Source organism: Saccopteryx bilineata, chromosome 1 (assembly GCF_036850765.1).
Source record: "Saccopteryx bilineata isolate mSacBil1 chromosome 1, mSacBil1_pri_phased_curated, whole genome shotgun sequence".
NCBI classification, from domain to species: domain Eukaryota; kingdom Metazoa; phylum Chordata; class Mammalia; order Chiroptera; family Emballonuridae; genus Saccopteryx; species Saccopteryx bilineata.
This window is the reverse complement of record NC_089490.1, coordinates 358,959,523-358,982,763: the sequence shown is the minus strand read 5'-3', so window position 1 is coordinate 358,982,763 and position 23,241 is coordinate 358,959,523. Positions and strand designations below refer to the sequence as shown.

At 50.5% G+C, this 23,241-nt stretch overlaps 1 protein-coding gene across 6 annotated transcripts in view; it reads right to left on the bottom strand.

Annotated features, from left to right (window-relative positions):
* The window catches only part of MICAL2 (microtubule associated monooxygenase, calponin and LIM domain containing 2), a 221,651-nt gene that overhangs the window by 89,044 nt on the left and 109,366 nt on the right, over positions 1-23,241 (bottom strand). For 3 of the 6 annotated variants that reach the window (XM_066250979.1, XM_066250976.1, XM_066250977.1), the window contains exons 10-20: positions 22,950-23,065; positions 22,037-22,163; positions 20,515-20,605; positions 19,335-19,482; positions 17,709-17,908; positions 17,220-17,326; positions 8,345-8,416; positions 4,238-4,387; positions 2,638-2,760; positions 1,252-1,470; positions 930-1,031 (exon numbers count right to left, since the gene is read on the bottom strand). In XM_066250979.1, coding sequence (XP_066107076.1) covers positions 930-1,031; positions 1,252-1,470; positions 2,638-2,760; positions 4,238-4,387; positions 8,345-8,416; positions 17,220-17,326; positions 17,709-17,908; positions 19,335-19,482; positions 20,515-20,605; positions 22,037-22,163; positions 22,950-23,065 — 1,455 coding nt within the window. The remainder of the gene's footprint in view (positions 1-929; positions 1,032-1,251; positions 1,471-2,637; positions 2,761-4,237; positions 4,388-8,344; positions 8,417-17,219; positions 17,327-17,708; positions 17,909-19,334; positions 19,483-20,514; positions 20,606-22,036; positions 22,164-22,949; positions 23,066-23,241) is intronic. The other 3 variants (XM_066250974.1, XM_066250975.1, XM_066250978.1) reach the window with 1 other exon arrangement.

Genomic DNA, 23,241 nt, shown 5'->3' with positions numbered 1-23,241 from the left:
AAGTCCTGAAGCCCTCACCCTGGAGCTTGGTACAAAGTGGTAGGTGCAAGCTAAGGCGAGGAGAATCCTGGGCTACTTTGGGGCCTCTACAGGTGCAGACACCTGTGCCAGCCTCCCAGCACCTAAAAAGGAATTAAATAAATGCAACTAAAAAAAAATGCCTCCTTCCCATATCAATGACTCTGGTTAGTAGCAGAGGACCTAGGTCTGAAAGAACCTGAGAGAAAACATCGGGGGAAGCACTCTCTAAGGCAGGATTTGCCGCAGGAGGGTGCCTTGCGCTACAAGGACTGTGGGACCTCGTATCAATTCTTTCCCCTCCTTGCCTGCGCACACTCTTCTTTCCGGAACATTTCTAAAGAAGTGTCTGGCTCGGAGGGGGGCTACACTTTGTATTTTAAGACAAAGCCATTCTTCTTGGCTCCACGCTGCCTTTCGGGAAAGCAGAGCATGTGGCTGACGGACGCAACAGGATCGCTCTGATCCAGGCCGTGGGGAGTTCTCTCCATCGTGCCCCAAATCATCATGGACAAGCGGTTTGCTTTCACCTTAAAGGCACTGTGCAGAATTCTCGCAGCTGACCAGCTTTCCCCTTTGTGTTGGCCCGTAGGAAGCTCCGAGCCTACTCAGAAGCTGTCCAGGATCTAACAGCCTGTATTTCTGTTCAGTAACATTTCCCTTTCATCCGAGCTCACTTTTCTGCCTTGGATAGCCCCTTTGTCTTGATTTACCTTTTTATTTTGAATGTTCTCATTTGTATCTTTTTATAGATACAACATTGAATTCTTTCGTGGCTTAAAAAAAATGAATCGTGCCTCATGCCCTTAAAGCAGGAGGAAGGAGGAAATGGAGCTCCAGAAACTGATTCACGGTCACCTCACTGGATGCCCGGCGCCTGGGCTCCTGGGGGCCCTGAGAGCCCCGTTTACCTGTGGGAAATCCCCATGTCCAAACATGGAGGCCAGGTGAGCCGCCTTCTCCTTAATGTTCTTTTTGTGAAACTCCCTGTTGGCCAAGTTCTGAGCCCTCTTCTGCAGCCAAGGCAAGAAAGCAGAAAGAAAAGAGAGATAGTGACAGAGGCGGGGATGGTGGGATGTGAGAGGCTTGTCTCACTCACTCACCACACACACGAAGGGGACAGGGCATGCACGGACAGTGGGAGGAAGGACCCACCCTGGGCAGGCGGAGGAACAGGGGAGGTGGAAGGCACCTGGACACAGGCACAGGGCAGAGCAGAGGGCAAGGCTTCACCTGGAGAATCTTCTCCTCCACTAGCTGCAGCCGCCGCAGCACCCCAGACAGGGCCAGCGCTCCCTGGCAGGCAGGCGGCAAGGCCGCACGGTGCTCCGGCCCGCCGAGCTGCAGGTCCGACTTGGCCCTGGCTCTCCAGGGCCGGCTCGGGCACTCTCCACCAGCGGCCACTTGGTTTATCTCCCGGAGCACATGCCCCCTGACAACCACCGAGGGAAACTGGAGAGGAGGAAAATCAAGCTCCCTTCCCTACTGCGGCCCTTTCACAGCCACCCCCCAACACGGGGAGTCCCCATGAGAACCAGGGGCCCCCTTGGGTAAGATTTCAAACCAACCTCACGCATTGATATTCTACCACCTTCATCAGAATCACCTGATATCACCTTTAATTATTAATAATGTTTTTTTACATTTTCTTTTTTTAAATTCAATTTATCGAGGTAAAATTGGTTAATTAGATTATATAAATCTGACATCCTCCTTAACATCAGTCTTGGGCCCCCTCCAAACCCAGCGAATCAAAGCCTGTGCAGCCTGGGCTCTCGGTCCTGGACGCACTCTCAAATCTCTCAGGGCTCTTGTGAAAAGCCACCCAAGACTGAGCCTCACTCCCAGAGATTCGCATTTAGCTGTTCTTGGGATGGGCACCAAATATTGGTATTTTTTTTAAAATAACCCTTTTTATTGAAAAAAAATGCTTTTTAGGTAATTCTTATACACTCACACAAAAATCTCTGCTTCATACTCACACTGACCTCATTCAACCTCTGCTGCCCGGAAGCAACACAGAATTTCTCATGCTGACCAGACATCTTTGAATGCTGTGGTCAATGACAGTGATTCTGTTCAAATTCCAAATCCAGGGGTGCTAGCTGGGAAAAGCCAGGCATGGCTGCTGGCTGCCTCCCTGTGCACCAGGCAGGTCCTCGTGGGCTCGGGCACCACACCCCAGCCTTACCCTTCCCTACGTGCGACCACTTGGCCACCTAAGCCCATTCCAGCATCACTGCCACTTTTGCATCCATTTAGAAACCAGCCTATTTCAGTGGTCTGCAATGAAAGCTATGTGTTCCAGGGGCATCAGACAAAGTAGACCACAGACTACGTGGTGTGGTCAGTTTCCCCCCAAAGAGAGCACCAAGATCACAGATAGCAGTTGGTCAGTCGATACCCCTGACTGGCTGAAGGGTCAATGGAAAGTATTTGAAGATGCTGCTTGTTTGGTTATTCTTACCTATAAGGGTGAGGACCTCAAGTTGGGTCTGCCTTCCCAGAGAACTTACAATTAGCCCTACTTGGGGTGTGCAGAGGGCCAAATGAGCCCATCCTCTGAATCTAAGTCCCCCCTGGCTTCACCAAGACCCCATCCACTGGAAGGAGCCCTACCTGCCTTTTCAGAGGAGGCGATGAGCTGGTTGTAGGCTCTTCCGGCTTGAGACAGCGAGAGTTAACAGGAGGGTCAGAGGACGAGCACAGGACAGGCTTACCTATCCCCGAGATACAGTGTTCCTGGGAGGAGAAAAGTGAGTCCAAAAGAGAAGCCGCAGGAAACATGAAGGAGAAGGTTGAGTCAGACAAACACTTGGAGGGAGGAGAGGAAGAGAGGCAGGGAGTGAGAGTTTTCAGGTACAGAGAGAGAGCACTGGGCTGAGCTCGGGCCAGGCCCTGCCAGGAAACCTGACTCCTGGCTCTCCGCCCATGTACACAGCAAGTCCCAGAGTCACCTCCTCGGAACAACGTGTAAATTCAGGGAGGCCTCGCTGTTGGCTCAGACCCGGGGCCCTGGACAAGCACTGCCGGAGCCCATGCCAAGACAGGGTGGCTGGCCCTGGAGTCCTCCTGGAAATGGAAACGCTTCCTGCCTACTGGAGGATGGGGTGTACAGTCCCGATGGCTGACAGCCTCAGCCACTGGCGGGCTGAGATGGGTGAAGCCCCCAGAAGGGGCTATTGAGAAAAAAATCCAGAGTAACAAGTCTCAGGAAAATGACCCCCTTATAATAAAACCTGGTTTCCTGGGGAAAGGGCAGTTTTTCCAGAAGGGGCACGGTTCATTCCAAGACCAGGAAGATAGCTATGATCATCTCTAAAAACCCAATTAACCTAGACTTGTTAGAGTCTGTCCTTCTCCTGGGAGGAGCCTAATTCTGTCATGTGACAGGTATTCTCCAAAGAAAAACCAAAATCTTTGTCCTGAGCTTTGGTAATGTGACAGTGACATCCCAGAGAAATTCAGGGAAGCGAAACGAACCACGCAGCACCGACCTCAAGTCACAGTCCACAAGAAGTCAGCTCGGTCTGCCGCTTGACCACAGCTTTGACAGCCTTTGACAGCCTCACATGACCCTGATCAGACACACAGCCCTGCCAACCTGCCCTAGGGAATAAGGTGAGGAGACACCACAACACTTGGGAGATTGGTCCCCATTCTTGCAGGCCCACATGGAACTAAGACCTGTGACTCAATTTCCTCTTGTTTGGACAGGTCTTCTCACCATGGCCTTAGTGCTGTCCCAGGCAGCCGGCACCTCTAAAGCTTCTTCCAACTGCACCATCTCATAGATGGCTGCAAACCAAGTGATGGCGGCAAAGTAAAACCAAATCAGGGAAAGGATTTCTTCTCTAATGCAGAATAGGCAGGACAAACTATGGTCTTCGGTCAGATTGGGACTGCTGCCTCTTTGGTAAATAAAGTTTTATTGGAACACAGCCATGCACATTTGTTTAGGTATTGTCTATGGTTACCTTCATGCTACAATGGCAGAGTTGACTAGTTGCAAGAGAGATCAGATGGTCCCCAAAGCCTAAAGTATTGGCTCTCTGGCCCCTTTTGGAAAACTGCTGACCCCTGGTCTAGAAGAAGGCTCACTTGAGCCAGTCCTGGCTGGCATGCCTGCCATCTGTCACTAACCTGAACATTTCTGCTGGCCTCTTAGTTCTGGTCACCAAGGAGGCAGGAGGCCCAGTGAGCACCTGATGGGACTCACCTGCTTCAGGAGAGAAGAGTTCCGAGAGTTCTCCTCAAACTTGGCCAGCAGCTGACTTGCCATGGACTTGACTTTGTTCTGATTCCCACCTTCTTTACTGCTGTTACCCTCTTGACTGGAGCCCAAACTTCGGCTGGAGAAGGCTGAGGGCTGCAAAGGCCAAATGAGTGCATTGGTTGTTGGGTCCTGGAATCCAGATATCAGGGGCAGGGCACGGGGGCTGAGGCCAGGGACTAACTTTCTGCAGAAGGAGACCCTCCACGTTCTGAGGAAGTGAGGCACAAGCGGCAGGTGATGCTCAAATGGAGACAATGCACTCAGGGGGGGGGGTGTCTTCCCAAAGATGGGCATACCCAGGCTTAGGAGCCAGAGAGTTAGGGTGTGAATCCTGACTCTCACGTCTCAGCCCAGTGACCTTGGGAATGTACCTCCCTGAAGTTTCCTCATCTGTATAAGCCACTTCACAGAGTTGTTGCAAAAATAATAATTAATAACAATAATAATGCAGGTGGTGAGCAAAATTATTTTCAAAATACATCTGTGACTTCGAAGGGGTGAATAGTAGGGGGGATGAAGGGAGCAAGAGAGGTGTCAGTCAGGCCCAGGCTGTGGGCTGCCTTCTTTCTCCTCTGTACCCCACTCCCAACTTCAACCTACCCTGCGCTGATGTTGCTGTCTTTTAAAAACAACTTTAATTTTGAAATAATTTTATTTTTTTTATTTTTTACTTTTTTTTTTTTCTTTTTCTGAAGCTGGAAATGGGGAGAGACAGCCAGACAGACTCCCGCATGCGCCCGACCAGGATCAACCCGGCACGCCCACCAGGGGCGAAGCTCTGCCCACCAGGGGGTGATGCGCTGCCCCTCCGGGGGGTCGCCCTGCTGCAACCAGAGCCACTCTAGCGCCTGGGGCAGAGGCCAAGGAGCCATCCCCAGCGCCCGGGCCATCTTTGCTCCAATGGAGCCTTGGCTGCGGGAGGGGAAGAGAGAGACAGAGAGGAAGAAGGGGAAGGGGGTGGAGAAGCAAATGGGCGCTTCTCCTATGTGCCCTGGTCGGGAATCGAACCTGGGTCCCCCATACGCCAGGCCAACGCTCTACCGCTGAGCCAACCGGCCAGGGCCGAAATAATTTTAGATGTACAGAAAAGTTACAAAGATCGTACAGACAGTTCCTACATTCCCATCACCCAGTGGAATGTAATGTTAACATTAGGAATAACCAGGATACTGTTATCCTAGCTAAGAAATGAACACTGGCCCCATACTATTAACTACAGGCTTGCTTTGGATTACACCCGTTTTCCCACAACTTGTCCTCTTCTTGGTTCCAGGGTGCAATCCAGGATCCTACATTGTAACATCTGTAACAGACCTTCCCATCTGTAACAGTTCCTCTATCTTTCTTTGTCTTCTATGACTTAGTCAGTTTTTTATTTTATTTATTCTTTTTATTGATTGCGTTTACATAGATTCTAACTTAGACAGTTTTGAAGGGAACTGGCCGACTACTGTATACAAAGTCCCTTCATCTGGGTTGCCCCGATGTTTCCTCATGGTTAGACCTGGGTTACGGATCTTGGAGGAGGGTGCCATGGAGGCAAAGTGCTCTTCTCATTGCCTCATATCAGGGCACATGCTACCAACGTGACTAATGGCTGGTAAGGTGTTGGCTGTGCTCACTTGATTACGCTGCTTTATAAAATGGAGACCGGGCCAGGTTTCTTCAACTCATCTGCTAAAAATAAAACTTGGAAAATGACCAGTGTCCAGGGAATGTCTGCTCCCCCTTCCCATAGGGTCTGCTCCCACAGGCCTTGAAGTGTGAATGACACCGTCATGTCAGCAGGCGGTCCGCTGTCCTGAGGAGACAGTGAGTCCCCCACAGAGAAACACGTTCCCAGGACAACAAAGATGTGTTCACTTAGAAAAAACTCATGGGAAGCGGCAAGCTACAGTCAATGTTTTTTTTGTGTATGTGTGTTTTTTTTTTAAAGATCCCTACAAGTAGCAGCCCCGTGGGAAACCTTGTATGCATAGCCGCTCTGAAGTGCTGGGCAAACACACACAGGCTCACTCCCCACATCAAAGTGGGGAATGTAACTGCACTGCAATAGGACGGTTCACCAGGGCGGTCACTGCTTGTACAAGGCCAGAGTTGGCTAGGACAGTGGGTCATGCAGACAGTACTTCCAGACCCGAGTCACCAAATCCTTCAAAAGCAGATTTGGGACTGAGGAACGGGATAGAGGCAGAGGTGGGGTCACGGGGAGCAGAGGGAAGGGGGATGAGGGGGCGGGACCAAAGAGGGTGAAGGGAGTAGTGAAATTATATATACAGAACACAGAGATACTGACGACAGGACAGCAAGTCCCAGAGGGAAGAGGGGAGGGAGTTAGGGGGAGGGGGGCCAAGGGGGTGTAATGGGGGGCATGTTGCTGGCGGTGAGGGTGTTATATTGAGTGGGACACTTGAATCCATGTTAACACAAGAAATTTAAAATTTTAATAAAATAAATTTTAAAGAAAGAAAAATAAAGCAGATTTGGGTTCTATTGGTCTGGGTTGGGCCCTGAGACTGTGTTGTTAACCAGCTACCAGGTAATGCTGATGCTGCCGGTTCATGGCCTACATTCTGAGGAACAAGAATTGAGAAAAAATTATTATTTGCTTAACTTAGAAGCAAAAAGCTGGGCCAGAAAACAGCCCAGAGGCTCCTCAGGAGGGGCAGGCACAACCAGATGTCTTCCCACACTGCATCCTGTGCTGCCAACAATGGAAGCAGCGCGGACACTCCCTCAATGGAGCCCCCGATGAGGACAGGAGACTTCTACCTGAGACAGTGCATGCCAGCCAAGCTTCTGAGACGGAGGTCAGATCAAGTGACAAGCACCTAAGGCCAGAGCCAACACTATGACGGGAAATGGGACATCTCCTGCCCCCTTCATCAGCCTCTGCTTCCTTCTCTCAATTATCTCCCTATCGGCTCCTTTCTCCACCAGCGCCAAGACACTGGGAAGCAACAGTTCCTGAAGGGCTCATCAAAGAAGTTCTAGAAAAGGTTCGGACAAGAGTGATTTGAAATCACTGGATAAAGTGAGTTCCTGCACCTTTTAAGACATGAATCGAACTCCGGGTCTTCTTTATCAGCACTGCCCTCTCAATGTCCCACAAGACAGGCTGAGCAGTGGGCAGCCCCCCCCGCCCCGGCAGGCTCTGTGGCTCTGTATGGTGTAAAGTTCAGCTGGGAAAACCAGGGTCCTGACCCCAGGCAAGGCTTCCACATGAAGCAAGTCACAGACATGAGCAATAATGTCATAAAAATATATAGCAATAAAACTTCTTCAATCATATAAGATGTCTTTTCTAAGACCTATAACTCAGGTATCAGTGCCTCTATATCATAATTATGACATCAGCCATAAAGCTGGTCTCCTACAGTCACTGACAATATCTGGGCTTGCTTTTGTGGGACTAAAATGGCCTTTTCAAATGCAGGGTATAACTCAGGTCTCTTTAAAGAGCTGCCTGGGGGAGTGGAACTGATACTCTCTTTTTCTGTTGATCAATTTTTTAGTAGCAGGATAGAGATTCACGCTTGGTTTTGACAAAGTAGTCTGTAATTTTCTCCTGCCACCAGAAGGTGGCACTTGTGGGCACCGGGACTTGGGCCTTAAAGACTACAGGTGCAGAAAACACAAAAGGTAGAAACAACGACTGGGAGGAAAGGGGGCACTGGTGCCCCTTTACTACTCACTATTAACAGTGATTATATATTAACAGAGGTGCCATATAGCGTGCCCAGAATGTTCTAGAACATCTTATTTAAGCTTTAAAAATCCTGCCAAGTTTCCTACATTTCAAATGTATCATTTGTATTTTACAGACATGAACCCCACCCTGGGAGGTTCTGTTTCTCAAGTTCCATAAGTAGTAAGTAGTGGAGTGAGGACCAGACCCAACTGTTTTTCTACCAAGTCAAGCTCGGAACTGAGAGGTTCCCAAGAGAAGAAAGCAAGGAGGGCCGGGGCTGTGGCGACAATCGGGTGGGGCTGTGGCCCTGGCTGTCAGGCCACGGGGCCTCTGTTTAAACTGACACTGTGCACACGGACCTCATCCAGATTGTTGAAGCCTTTCCGCCTCCGTTTGTTCATGTCATTATTCTCTTCGGTCCGGCCGTCCACCTGCAATGGCCAAGAAAGCATGATGAACTCGGGGCCATCAAGGGTTGCAGTTCTGCTAACAGCCCTGAGCCAGCACTGGGCACGCAGCCCCGCCCACCCAGGAGACAGACGGACATAAAGTACCCTGCACCATGACTAATGCTACACAGGCTTCTATTTGGGCGCGGTAGAAGGAGCCTCACTCCACCCGGGGAGCTGGTTTCTGTGAGAAGGTGTGTGTGGGGGGGAATCATCCCCAAATTGTGCGGAAGCGGCCCGAAGCACAAACTAAACTTCCTGTGGCAGGGCTGGGATCGTCCCCACGTGAATGCGCCCTTAGGCTCAGCACAGTGACAACGTGCTGAAGCCCCTCAGGGTGCTGCCTTATGGAGACACCTCCTACAAGGAAGTGAGTGGCTCACCTCGCAGGCGGGATTCTTGGGACTCGCAGCAGCTGCCTGAGGATTTGATGGCAAATTACACTTGCCATTCAGCCACCGTCCCAGCTTCCTGTATATGATATTTTAACTTCAAAGAACCATCACATTTTGTCTGAACATTATGGTGAGTACAGAGCCCACTTTGTCCAGAATGGTTTTGATTTATTGCCCTTTTCTCCTGGCATAATTAGTTATAGTGCCTCTTTTCACTCTCAAAAGCATCCCGGTTTAGAAAATAAATGACATGGTTGCCCTACCAATACCCTTAATATTTTTTAAATTGATTTTTTGAGTGAGAAAGGGAATAAGAGAAAAACGTCAATTTGTTGTTACACCTGTTTATGCATTCATTGGTTGACTCTTTTATGTGCCCTGACCTGATCAAACCTGCATCCTTGGCATGTTGGAATGATGCTCTAACCAACTGATACCCAGCCAGGGCAGCTACCAATACCCTTTTACAGTCTACTTTCTGCTGCCTGAATCTGGACATTTAAATCCAGAAAAAGAAAAACTCACACTCCCCAAGCCTACGACATTACCTCTGCATAGATCACCAAAGGCCACCCATTGTCAGGCTTGATTCTCAAAGCAATGAGTGAAACTGTCCAGGCTGTGCTGATGCTGTGGGCTGGGGTGGGTTGGAGGGCTGGATTTGCCACCTTCTCTGTACACTGCAGGGTAAGTGTGTTTTTGACACTGAGGTTAGACCCCTCTATCACCAGTCTCCTGCTGGGGCCTGCTCCAAATGGCTAGCCCCCTGAGGACCATGTCATCCCCACCGACTATGTATCCCTCTTGCTAGGAGCTTTCTCACCCTCAGAGGGCCCTCCATAGCAGGCCCAGAATAAATCCCGGCCTTTGTTCCACTCTGGATGCGGTGGCAAGGGCTGCTGGCCATTCTCTCCCCTCAAACCCGGGCATAGAGCTCCATCAGCCCCATACATCTTAAATTTGCCCAATCACAGGAGGATTCTTTGACCTCCCATTTGTCCTGGAACAAGAATAATAATTTTGGATACTATTATAATGCACGATAATATACTATATAATAGTAACAACAATAACACTGTGGAATCCCTAGTACCAGCTGCTATGGACTCACTGGCTTCCAACAGAAAGCACCTGCTTCCCCAGTCCTTCCACCCCCCGCAACCCTGATCCCTCCGCATGTTCCCTATATTGATCAGGATCTTTAATATTTTAAGACAAGATCAATCAGTGTTTAGTCATTAATATTTGCTTAAAAATTCAACCCTTCTCTTGCTCAGATAACAAAAAGAGAGAGAGAGAGAGAAACAGATCAAAGAGTCCTGCCTTCCCTTCCACATTTTCTTCTGTTTCCAATAAATCATTATTATGTGAATGGAAATTATTTCAACCCCAACGCTTGGGTAAACACCAAGAGAAACAGAAGACCTTATTTGCAACAATGCTGGGTCTTAGAGGCACAGGCTGTCTGGGCCCCCAGCTCCACAGCCTGTGAATGCATCCCTGTCCTGGAAACTGGGGTCTGGAGTCTGGAGTCTGGAGCCCGGAGCCCGGAGCCCGAAGCCCGAAGCCCGGAGCCCGGAGCCCGGAGCCCGGAGCCCGGAGCCCGGAGCCTGGAGCCTGAAGCCCGGAGCCCGGAGCCCGGAGCACGGAGCCTGGAGCCTGGAGCCTGGAGCCTGGAGCCTGGGAAAGGACAGGATGTCCTACCCAGCAAGAACACTCAGTGCCTAACCTCAGGGCTTTCTGTTGATTTTTTGTTTCTACCTTAAATGAGGACTTGGCTTTTCCCTCAAAGAGCAACATGTCTTATTCTCCTTTGCAATCAGCAGCCCTGGGTGTGGCCGTTTCAACAATCAGAGCCTGTTTAGATCCAAACCCAGCATGTTAGCCACACAGGGGCACAGAAAGCACTGCTGCGGGAAGTGTGTCCAGAAGCAGCACCTGAGAAGACCCCAAATCCTTCAGGGGGGATAAAGGAAGCGCCTTTGCGTCAGCCTGACCCATGGAGAATAAAGTGTGCTCTGTGTGGAGCAGTCAGCAACAAGCATACCGAACCAGTCCCTACTCTCCCTATGGGTTTACAACGGATGCACTCATTCGCAGTTAAGAGCTAGGTTAAAACAAAAAGGTGGAGAAAATGCAAACTTAGAAATTTATCTATTTGTTTCTTATCTGTATATTTCTATGTGGGAACTAAAGTCACCCCAGCACCCCCATTTCCTTGGGCTCTATTTTGTTCTATAAAGAATTGGGGTGCACCCTGACCGGGAGGTGGCGCAATGGATAGAGCATCGGACTGGGATGCAGAGGACCCAGGTTTGAGACCCCGAGGTCACCAGCTTGAGCATGGGCTCATCTGGTTTGAGCAAAAGATCATTGGCTCGAGCAAGGGTTACTCGGTCTGCTGAAGGCCCACGGTCAAGGCACATATGAGAAAGCAATCAATGAACAACTAAGGTGTCGCAACAAAAAACTGATGATTGATGTTTCTCATCTCTCTCTGTTCCTGTCTGTCTGTCCCTTCTATCCCTCTCTGTGTGTCTCTCTCTGTCTCTGTAAAAAAAAAAAAAAAAAAAAAAAGAATTGAAGTGCAAAGAGAAAGAAAATACTTATTGTGCCCAGTCAGACAGAGCATAAACCAGTAACTCACTTTCTTTTCCTATTTTTTTCCATCTCTTTCACCCAAACTATTTATCATGATTTTCCAATGATTTTTAAGATTCTACATACCAAAAGTAATTTATTAAATTAATTGATATCACCATTAAAAAATATCAGATATATATCCTCCAATCTGGTCATTTATTTGATCAACACAAAATAACCATGTTCCCATACTAGCTGACTTAATATGATTTATACCAAAGCAAACAAACTATATATATTTAGTTAGCTGGTATACCCTAATCCTAGAGAAGTTTAGATCTGGGTCATAGGAGGAAAGACTGGTTATTGCAGGCAATGACCTGGTTGAGTAGGATGGCTGCCATGAGATTTAAAAAGATGGCCAGTGACACTAGCAAAAGAGCTGTACAGTATTCCCCTTCAATGGCAGAATAGTAAGAAGTCATGGGTTCAAGTTCAGATGCTAATTGCTTCCTGGCTGTGTGACTTAATTTCCCTAACTTCAGTGTCCCCACCTATGAGATAGTATACTACTAAGCTCATAAACTGTTGTAAAGATTTTTTTCCTTTTTTTATTCAATGAAAGGAGGGGAGGCAGAGAGAGACAGACTCCCGCATGTGCCCCTGGCAAGTCCACTAGGGGGCAATGCTCTGTTGCTCAGCAACCGAATTCTTCTTAGTGCCTGAGGCAGAGGCCATAGAGCCATCCTCAGCACCTGGGGCCAACTGTCTCCAATCTAGCCTTGGCTACAGGAAGGGAAGAGAAAGAGAGAGCAGGCATGGGAGAGAAGCGAGAGGGGGAGGGGTGTAGAAGCAGATAGGTGCTTCTCCTGTGAGCCCTGACAGGGAATAGAACCCAGGACATTCACACACTGGGCCAACACTCTACCACTGAGCCAACTGGCCAGGGCCAACTTATTGTAAAGATTAATAAAATCATGTATGTTAAAGACTTCTTAAAAGGTGCTATATAAGTGTTAGGCACCATCATGCAGGTTCATTCTAGTTAGCAGAAATTAGAAAATCTGAGTTCTTGTTCTGACTTTGACATTCACCACCTACATGACGTTGAAATTTAATCTCTCTACATTCATGTTTTCCATTTCTAAAACTGGGACAAGATAATACTCCCTGCCTTCCTCAGAAGGTGACATGAGGGCAAATGAGATGCACAGAACACGGTTTTGTACGCTGTCAAGTGCTACATTGATCACGGTCACAGTGCCAGACCTAGTGTCCAATCCAACTAGTTTCACTTATCTTTTCAGAAGATATGCATCTTTATTTAATTGGCACTTTAAAAAGGCACAAGCTATCATTTATAGAGCCCCTACCAGGTGCCGAAGGATGTGCTCAGGCCTGCAGTGTGCACTTGTTTTAGGTGTCTTCACCGTAGTGCAATGCTGGTTACTATAATCATTCTGCAGACAAGCAAAGGGACTTCCTGGGAGGTATATTTATTCATTTTTTTTTTTAGAGAGGAGAGGGAGAGACAGAGAGGAGAGACAGAAAGAGATAAGTGGGGGAGGAGCTGGAAGCATCAACTCCTATATGTGCCTTGACCAGGCAAGCCCAGGGTTTCGAACTGGTGACCTCAGCATTTCCAGGTCGATGCTTTATCCACTGCGCCACCACAGGTCAGGCCTTCCTGGGAGGTTTAAACATGTGAATCTCCAGCAGATCTAACACATATGTGTCTGCCTGGCTTCAGAGGGCGTTGCCATTCCGTAAGTCAGCTCAGAATCTCCAGCTGTTGTACAGAGGACAGGGGAGACCAGCCGCAGACCGGGTACTGGAGGGGCTACTCATGGGCCCTGCAATGGCGAAGCCTGGCAGCACCACGACCTGCTCCTCTTGACTCCCTTCAACCTTCGTGACAACTTCTATGCTGTGTTGTCCTCCAAGGAGTGGGCTCAGAATGGAGAAAAGATCGGGTCCCCTGAGTACATACGTAATATAATGTGTGTAATGGCTGAAAATGATCATAAATGCAGGTATTACCCACATATGGCAGGTCTAGGAGAGTGAGAACTGAGACCACATAAGTTGGGATGTCACCTGTGGTACATGGTGACAAGAGTCCCCAGGAACTAATTCTTGCTCTGAGGCTTTTAGATGCTGACCAGGCAGTTCTGCAGAAACAGAACCAGGGCTTATTAAGGGGAAAAGATCATCTCAAACTCATCTTTCCACAGGCTGGGACTATCCAGTCTTCAGAGCAAATCAGTCAGCCCCATAGCCACCACTTACCAGAGGGACAACCCTCTTGGCAGATGGATGGGAAAGTGATTCTCTCTAAATGTAAATGACGTCCTTGGAGGAGGAAGAGTCATATTTTGCCTCGTGTTGGTCAGTCTTGCTGGGATTTTAACGTTATCAGGACTAGGGATGAGAGAAGAATTTAATAGCAACAGTGAAAACTAGGAGGGAGAGAGATCTGTGTGACTGACTCAGCAGGGAAACAATGAGCCCCCTTCAGATGAAGATGCCACATTGTGAACAGACAGACGTGGGTTGTTCAGTCCCCATGTCCCAGTGCTCCTCTGGCAGTGGGGGAGGGGCAGGGAGGGGCAGGGAGGAGTGGGAGAAGGGTTGAATACAGATGCACCCATGTGCAGACACTGTGTGAGCTTGCAGCGCAGCGCTGCAGGCCTGCATCTAGTCCACAGGGGCACGTGAGCTGCGCATCGAGGGTTGTGTAACAAATCGCATGGATATCTTCCGGGCGTAACTGTCCTGGAGCCTCTATGTTTGTGTACTCTTCTGAGTCTCACTTAGTACTCTTTGCTTGTGAGAAATGTTAAGACTAAAGAGCACAGGGCCCTGGCCGGTTGGCTCAGCGGTAGAGCATCGGCCTGGCATGTGGGGGACCCAGGTTCGATTCCCGGCCAGGGCACATAGGAGAAGCGCCCATTTGCTTCTCCACCCCCCCCCCACCCTTTCCTCTCTCTCTCTCTCTTCCCCTCCCACAGCCGAGGCTCCACTGGAGCAAAGATGGCCCGGGAGCTGGAGATGGCTCCTTGGCCTCTGCCCCAGGTGCTGGAGTGGCTCTGGTCGTGGCAGAGCGACACCCCTGGTGGGCATGCTGGGTGGATCCCGGTCGGGCGCATGTGGGAGTCTGTCTGACTGTCTCTCCCCGTTTCCAGCTTCGGAAAAATGCAAAAAAATAAAAATAAAATTAAAAAAGACTAAAGAGCACAGTAAATAGGTTCCCCAAACCAACAAAGCATCCAAGTGCAACAAGAAGAGCTGTGGCCGAATGGGGAGGGGTGTGTTCCGTGCGGTCCAATCACTGCACTGGCACTGAGCAGTGGACTATCTGCTGGGGTATCTCAGTGAGGACCACAGGACCTCAGGACCCACTGGCCTTGCTAACTTGCCATCACACCCAGAGGAAGCATTCAATCAGTTTTAAGAGGGACAAATAAGACCTAGTAATGTCTCTACCCATCTCAAGAGCAGGGAATATTTGGGGCAATAAATGGGGCTGTGGGATCAGATCTGTGGCTCTGCACTTGTTTCAAGATGAACAGCCCACATGCACACCCCAGCAGAGACTGGAAATGGCTCAGAGTCGGTCAGGGCTGGCCGGGGAGAGGACAGGGGCTGCCTGCACTTCCCAGCAGAGCCAGCGGAGAGTGCAGCGAGGCCCCAGCAGACATCGGGGGCCTGGCTGGCCTGTCTGACTTTTGGCCGTTCCCACCATCTGAGCTAGAGCTGGCTGGGCGATTTCAACTGGGTCCCTCTGTAAACAGAGGTGTGGTGAGTGCAAGGTTTAAACAGTCCTCTCCCATTCCCCCTTCTGTTCCCAGCTGTGGGCTCTGTGGGAGGAAACAGGTGAATGGAGAAAGGCGGTCAACGCTTGGCCCGAGAGCTTCCAGGAAGGCTGCACTGGTCTGCCTGGGACGGGACAGCCCTGAGTGGGTCCTTGGGCTTCACGGGAAACATGGCCAGACTGGGATGGAACAAGACTGTTAGTGGTCTTCAAGAAATAGCTTTCATTTGTGGGACACGTGGTGGTGACGCAGCCCTCACACAGAGCCTCTGCATGGTGCCACCTGGGGCACAGAGCAGGGCAGAACAGCTGGGAGCAGCACAGTGTGCCAGCAGACCCGCACCCCTTCCTTCCCAGCCCCAGCGTGGCTCCCAGGCCTTCCTACAGACAGGGCGTGGTGGGGTGCGAAGGATCCTCTCCTGCGCCTGCAGCCAGCGCGACAACTGCTTGCAACATTCCAGGGAGCACATCCCTCAGTGGAAAAAGTGACCATGCTCACACAGCTGAGAGAGACAGAGGAGGCCACACGGCCACAGCCCCACCCTGGGTGGAGGGACTGGCAGGACATGGCATGACTGGCCAGGGTTTAAGAGACTGCCAGCCTCTTGATGAGACTGAGACAAGCAGAGGCCTGCAGCCTTCGGCCCAGCAAGGGCAGGGCTGCCCGTGCCGGACAGGAAAGGCGGCTTTGTGCCAGGCCTGCCCCCTGGGCCTCCTTTCTAAAATTTTTACAGTGAGCACAAGCAAGACAACTTGCACTGCTCCTTCTACAGAGACACCGCGGCAAGTCAGAGAGAGTCTCTCAGGAGGCCCAGGGCTCCCACCCTGTGCACCACGGCCACCGCCCACGTGTGGCACCTCGGTAAACCCACGGAGGAGGGGCAGGACATTTTTGATTTTCTAGGGATCCGCAGTGCAGTCTGTCACAGACCTTGCAAAATACTTTTACTATGTTATTTGAACTTAACTACTTAAGAAATGGAACTTCTAAGTATTTCTTTTAATCTAAGGATACTGTGAAAAACAAGTTATTAAGACACTAAGGGTGGCCCTGGCCGGTTGGCTCAGCGGTAGAGCGTCGGCCTAGCGTGCGGAGGACCCGGGTTCGATTCCCGGCCAGGGCACACAGGAGAAGCGCCCATTTGCTTCTCCACCCCTCCCCCTCTCCTTCCTCTCTGTCTCTCTCTTCCTCTCCTGCAGCCAAGGCTCCATTGGAGCAAAGATGGCCCGGGCGCTGGGGATGGCTCTGTGGCCTCTGCCTCAGGCGCTAGAGTGGCTCTGGTCGCAACATGGCGACGCCCAGGATGGGCAGAGCATCGCCCCCTGGTGGGCGGAGCGTCGCCCCTGGTGGGCGTGCCGGGTGGATCCCGGTGGGGCGCATGCGGGAGTCTGTCTGACTGTCTCTCCCTGTTTCCAGCTTCAGAAAAATGAAAAAAAAAAAAAAAAAAAAAAAGACACTAAGGGTGCCATAGGTCAGGAAAGTTTGGAAACCTTGGAAACCTCTTAGGCTTCGAGCTCTTCGAAGGCAAGGAACATACACTATTCACCTCTGTATATTTTCTCTCCTCGTCAAAAACAAAAGTTCAGCCTTAATGTTGGCATACAGTATGGCCCTCTAAACGTTTGGTGAGTGAATACAAGAAATTAACAGAACAGAATGTGTATGTGCAGCATCCCCAGGCACCCTTGACACTGAACGGCCACTGTGCTGCTGATCTAAACCATCTCCTTAACAAAGGGAGAAACAGTCCCCTCCTCCCCCCCTCAGGAGGCAGAGCTGATCTACCAGGACCTTCCTGGAGCCACTTGTAAGTCATGGAGGTGGGGGGAACTTCCAGAAACACTCCATTACTAGACTGCGTTTTATTTGCCTTCTGGGAGTGCTTTATCTGTGTAATTCATCAGCAGAGACGGACCAAGAGCAGGGCATTCTCCAACCCCCGTGCCCCGTCCACGTGCAGGAAGAAACTAAACAAACCAAGCCTAGACTTACGCGCGGCGTCCTCTTCCTCGGAAACGTGAGGTTGAGATAGTTATGACAGAGGGATGATTTGGCCACACTGAAGTCAGCATTTTCTCCATAGTTTTTGCCCCGAGAGTCTGTTAGGAAGTAAAAGTGTGACAGAGATTTGGATCCTTCCGCAGCTACCCTAGGGCTCAGGGGTGTCATTACTACAGGGCCCCTCCAAAATAGTTCTGTCCCCTCCAATGAAAAATGGAAATGGCCTGGCCAGGGAGCTGCTGCAGCTCTATCGGAGACCTCCCAACGTCAGGGGCAGACCCCAGCGTCACGTGGCAGCTGCACACGGACCCGCTTACACACACGGGTCTGGGTGGGTGGGGCCTACCCTATTTGTCCTCACAGTGGAAGGGAAGGCAGGGGTCAGCCCTAGAGCAGAAGACCACAGTGTAAAGAGCAGCCAGACACGGGCAGAGATGGCTCAAGGGCAGAGCAAAGCCTGCTCCAGAAGCAGGTCCTTACCCACAGGCCTCAGCGGGGTGCCCCGGAAGAGCTCGTAGAACTTGGAGAGGTACATGACCATGCTGAGCTTGTCGGGCTCCTGGGCCGACGCCATCTCTTTGCCCGTGGTCACTGGGGGGATGCCGAACTCACGCTCAGCCACATCAAATGCCAGCTGGTTGTTCTCCACAGCGTCGTCTTCATTCAAAGAGTCAAAGTTGCTAGAGAATCAAACAAGGTGACATTTAGGGAGAGGAGGCAGAAGCACCGGGTGAGGGTGGGGGTGGGGGTGAAGTAACAGTGACCCCAGCCCTTGTCCCAAATCACATCCTGACCCTGCTCCCCAGGAGGCTGTCAGAGCCAGCACTGTCCCTCTCGCTCAGGGTGGGGCCAAGTCGGATTGGGGCCACGATGATGTCATTGCTGCCTGGGCTGAAAACAATCAGGAAATGATTTATACCACTTTGGGAAAGGGATGAGCTACTTGACTTTTCAGCAGTTCCCTTGTGTTCTTTTCCTTTCACTTAACAAAACTAACATGGGCTTCTTGTAAAAAACAAAGGAATCAAATTATTGATAACATGTAAAGTAATAAGTGAGAGTCCCACCCCCTTTTCAATACAACCTCACTTTCTAAAGGTACCAACTGATAACCCTTTCGTAGGCTCCCTTTCCGCCCTTCGGATGAATCTGCTTCCAGATACGAGACACTGCACACATCGAGTTTGATACCACAATAGGTGTATTGTGTTTTCAACACCACAAGGTATTTCCACAAATATAATTCAATCTTCCTAACGAACCTGACATTATTCCCAATTTATAAAATGAAGAAACAAACTCGTCGGTTGCCCAATGGTACACAGCAAATCGATCTGGGTCTCAAATCTAACATTTTGGCTGTAAACCTTCCCCACCCCCACCCCCATCAGGTCTTGCCTGCAATTCCTGTCTTAAGGGGGGAGCTCCATGGTGCAAATGCTCACATTTTTCAAGTGTGGTGATGGGTAGTTGTGTGTGTGTGTGTGTGTGGGGGGGAGACAGACAAGTATAATCACTGAGCCTGAGTCACTTTGCTCCTCATATATTAAGAACACAGATCAAACAAGTTGTGGGCAGACGAATCAGTGCAAAAGGGGTAAAATGTAAGAAAAAGCTCAAACTAAAGACATGCAAAGAGGAATTTTGAACCAAGTTCTGAAGGTTCTGCGCCTAACAGAACAGCCCTGGTTTCCCTCGTCTCCAGGGTCCCCCTGGGCTGTGAGGAGCTTGGCGGGTCCCCCTGGGCTGTGAGGAGCTTGGCGGGTCCCCCTGGGCTGTGAGGAGCTTGGCGGGTCCCCCTGGGCTGTGAGGAGCTTGGCGGGTCCCCCTTGGCGGGTCCCCCTGGGCTGTGAGGAGCTTGGCGGGTCCCCCTTGGCGGGTCCCCCTGGGCTGTGAGGAGCTTGGCGGGTCCCCCTGGGCTGTGAGGAGCTTGGCGGGTCCCCCTGGGCTGTGAGGAGCTTGGCGGGTCCCCCTGGGCTGTAAGGAGCTTGGCGGGTCCCCCTGGGCTGTGAGGAGCTTGGCGGGTCCCCCTGGGCTGTGAGGAGCTTGGCGGGTCCCCCTGGGCTGTGAGGAGCTCAGCAGGTCCAGCCTGGGCCCTGGACTCACATCAGCTCAGGCCGGAAGTGGTGGATGATGGCACACAGGGCCAGGCCACTCCTCCAGGATGTGGTCAGGTCGGTGACGTTGACATGCTGGTAGCCCTCAGTCTGCTGCTGGCACCAGGTTAAGAGCTTGCTGGGCCGAATGTCTGACTCTGCAGGAAGGGGAAACAGACAGTGAAGTGCTCTGGGGAAATCTCAGGGTCTCCTGGGGTGGCAGTCTCTCTGACTGCCACCATGGCTGGGGACCAGGAGGAAAAGCAAGTACCAAGGCCAGGGGCCCTGTCATGAGCATGGCAGGAGAGCAGGATGCTGAGACAGGAAGCATGCTCTCCAAACACATAGGTGAAAATGACAGGACTCTGCCAACATCTCATCCAGTGTGGCAGACAGACACAGAAGCGGGTGACGGTGACACAGAGCTGCAATGTCAGAGAAGCAAGGTGCTGGGGGAGCATGTGAGTGAGTTTGTTCTGAGTCTACCAGGGCCGGGGAACTTGCCAAAGAGAGTCACAAAGGAGGCACATTTGAGCTGCTTCTTGAAAAGTGTCTAGTAATTTATCAGACAGAAGAAGGCATTGCAGGAAGACAGGGCTATGCCATGGCAAAGACTCGAGGAAAAGCTGCCATGTTTGTGTAGGATGGTTGATTACAGGGGGCGGTGGCACTGGGGCATGTGGTGTTGGAGGAAAGGGAGGGCTGGCTGGTAAGGCCGAGCTGGCCCAAAGGCAGGGAGAACACAAGATCTGGGCAGATGACCGAGAGGTTTAAAGCAGGATGGTGACCTGAGCAAAACCTGATGGATTACTCATTTAATCATCTCTTCCCCCCACTCCTGAGCACCTGTGCCCAGCACTGTGCCAGGCCCTGGATGACCAGGGAAAGAGGGGAGCACACAGAGTGTGCTACCCAGCTGGGGAGACAAGACCCCCATACTGGAAATGAAAGGAAAAGAAAAGCAAGTCCCAGTGAAGTAATTCCACAGTTCACTGTAATGTACTGAGTGCTCAACTCAACACGTATTAACTGCTTTATGATGATTATGATGTAGGGATGTCATTGTCCTGACTCTGAAGTATTGAGGAGAGAGCCTGGCCAAAGTCACACGGGTCACTGGAGCAGAGCCAGGCTGGCTGCAGGACCTGTGTGCACAGTGGCCTCCCTGAGGTCCCAGGGTGGTTGCTTACCCTGCCTGGAGAGGCCGACGGATCTCCTCACTGAGCCCAGCCTCTGGAGAGGGAAGTGGTGCAGCTCCTTCGTGATGTACAGATGCTTCACCTACGAGCCAGAGAGACCACACGGCTGCCCACCAGTCTTCCTTCAAATTCTAGTCTCAGGGCCTCTGGGCCTGACCTACTCTCTACTTAGTGTCAGCATCCTTTTCCTCTGCCACTGGACCCTCAGCGAGAGAACCCAGGCCACAGAGACACAGAGCAACGGAGCTCAGTCATCCACCCGGATGTGGAAGCACTCACGTGTAAATATACTGCTCACGAAGATTAGGGGATATTTCAAAATGAATATGAAGCGATTAAAAAAAAGGGAAGCATTTGATTTTTTTTTACTAAACAAGAACATCAGAAAGTCAAACGACAAGTCAAAGAGGCTGTTCAATTATGCAAATGAGATGCAAAACCAACTTTTATTTCATTGGTGAAAATGCGCTATACAAAAGGCTGAAAGTACTGGAGTGTCTGCACATTCCCTGATCCCCTCATTTTTGTGAGCAGTGTATATTATCATTGGCTGATTTTTGAAATTCACACCACTCTTTGTGCCATTGGCTGAAGACATTGTATGGCTCTGAATCAAGGGGAGAAAAAATAGACTCCAGGATGGTGATAAAAGGAACTCAGTATTTGGTCAAGTAGATTATTTGAGAGAGGTATATTTAGCAGCAAATGCATGCTGGCAAGTACACATATGTAAATATAAGGTCTACCGGAAAGTTCTGTCCGTTTCTATCACAAGTTTCGACACGTAAGCACATGTTTATTTGGCGCATGTGTGCCTCTCTATTTTTATCACTTAATGTATACATACTGACGTAGCAAATTAACTAAAACAAAGTTGATTCACGTTAGTCTTATGTGTGAAGCGATAGTGTACCCATGGCTACTGATCAAGTTCATTTATGCCACTGTAATTTTTACGAATTTCAACAAGGAAGAAATGCTACAGAAGCATGTCTGTCGCATCCACCATATTCCCTGGACTTAGCACCCTCCGACTATCACTTGTTTTTGTCCTTACAAAATTTTTTGAAGGGCAAAAAATTCAAAAATGAAGAAAATCTCAAACAAGCACTGGTTCAATTTTTCGCATCAAAAGATAAAACATTTTTCAAAAATGGGATATATAAATTGCCCTCACGCTGGCAAGAAATCATTAATAATAATGGCAATTATATTATTTAATAAAGTTTATTGACGGTAAGAAAAATTTGTATTTTGTTTTATTCCAAAAACGGACAGAACTTATATATGTACATGTGTATGAATAGACATCTACTTACATCTTGCCTGTAGGGTAGAGAGATGCTGATTCGAAGTTACTCTTGTGACTTTCCTAGAGAGATGAACTGATCCCACTTTTGGGCCAGGAGGTACTGGTGGCCTTAGCCCCAGGGATGTGCCAAGATTTGAGGTGACCTCTCCTTCCCACCGCATAGTGCAGGGTCACCCAGGTGAAGCCCCGGGAAGGACTTACTTGATTGGGCCGGACACAGTGGGAGTTGAGGTTCGGATACCGTGTCCCTGGATCCAACGTGTACTGCTCAAAGTTCTTGTTGATGTTCTCTGGGGTCGTTTGAGGTAACAGCCGATAAAGACTTTCTCTAGAGGGAGGCAGAGCATGGGGTCAAGGATTGCTTTTGAAGCCTGAGGCCTTTGTCCCCACCCCCATGCCCCTGCTCCTGCCCTCAAGGGCTTCTTAGCTGTGTTTGTATAAATCTTCCCTGCAATGCTTGGCCCTCCTGGTTCTTAAGATCTGCAGAGTGGGGGAGCTTCAAAGGGGTGGAGAGCAGGCAGAAAGGAGTCCAGGAGGGGGTGCTAGCCACCTCCACCAGGCAGAGCTGGCAGCACAGTGACCTATGGTTTTGTTATAACCACCACTTAGCCACGCGGTCTCCTGTGGCCTGTCCCTCCGTACCCAAGACCAGCAAAGGGCTGTCCCCACCCACTAGTCTTGACTCCTTTCAGTCCACCAGCTGTCACAGCCACGTAGACAACAGCAGGGGTCTGGGAGGAAGCCCAGGATCTCAGCAGCAGAAGAGGTCCGGGGGAGGGGAGGTCAGAGAATCCAGCCCCCAAAAGGGTGAGGCACTCAGCATTCTAATGGAAGCTTCCCCTGAACCTCCTCCGGCTCCTGGGCGAGTGAGCAGGGCTGGAACCCCAATTACAGGGCCACTTGCATGAAAAGTTCTCCCTGGCATCCAGGACCTAAGGTCCTGGCCCCCAAAGAAAGTCATGATGGAGAAAGTTTCACTGGGGACCCTGATGATCAAAGCAAGCCACGTGTGGGAAGGCAGATGAGAGGGGACAGAGGCATCATCCGGGTGCCACCTAACAGCCTCCACGCTGCCTTTCCTGCCTCAGCTGGGAGCTCGGCTGCCTGCACTCACCTTTCAGCCAGCAGCTCCAAGGGAGGCGTGCCCTGGTCCCAGCTCTTCACCATCCAGGCCGTGTCGAAGGCGGCCAGGAAGCCGCGGGCACAGCCTGTGCCCATGGGCCAAAAGGGCTGTAAAAGAAAACATGCAAAACTCGAGGGGATTCTAATGACTCCAGCCTGCTATTGCATTCTATCCTGCACGCTCTGGCTCCAGGCCCATGCAAAGCACGGGGGGACAGAGAGGTGTGGGGCAGCTGCTAAGATTCACCACAAACACAAACATCTGCAGCACCAGCCGTATGTAG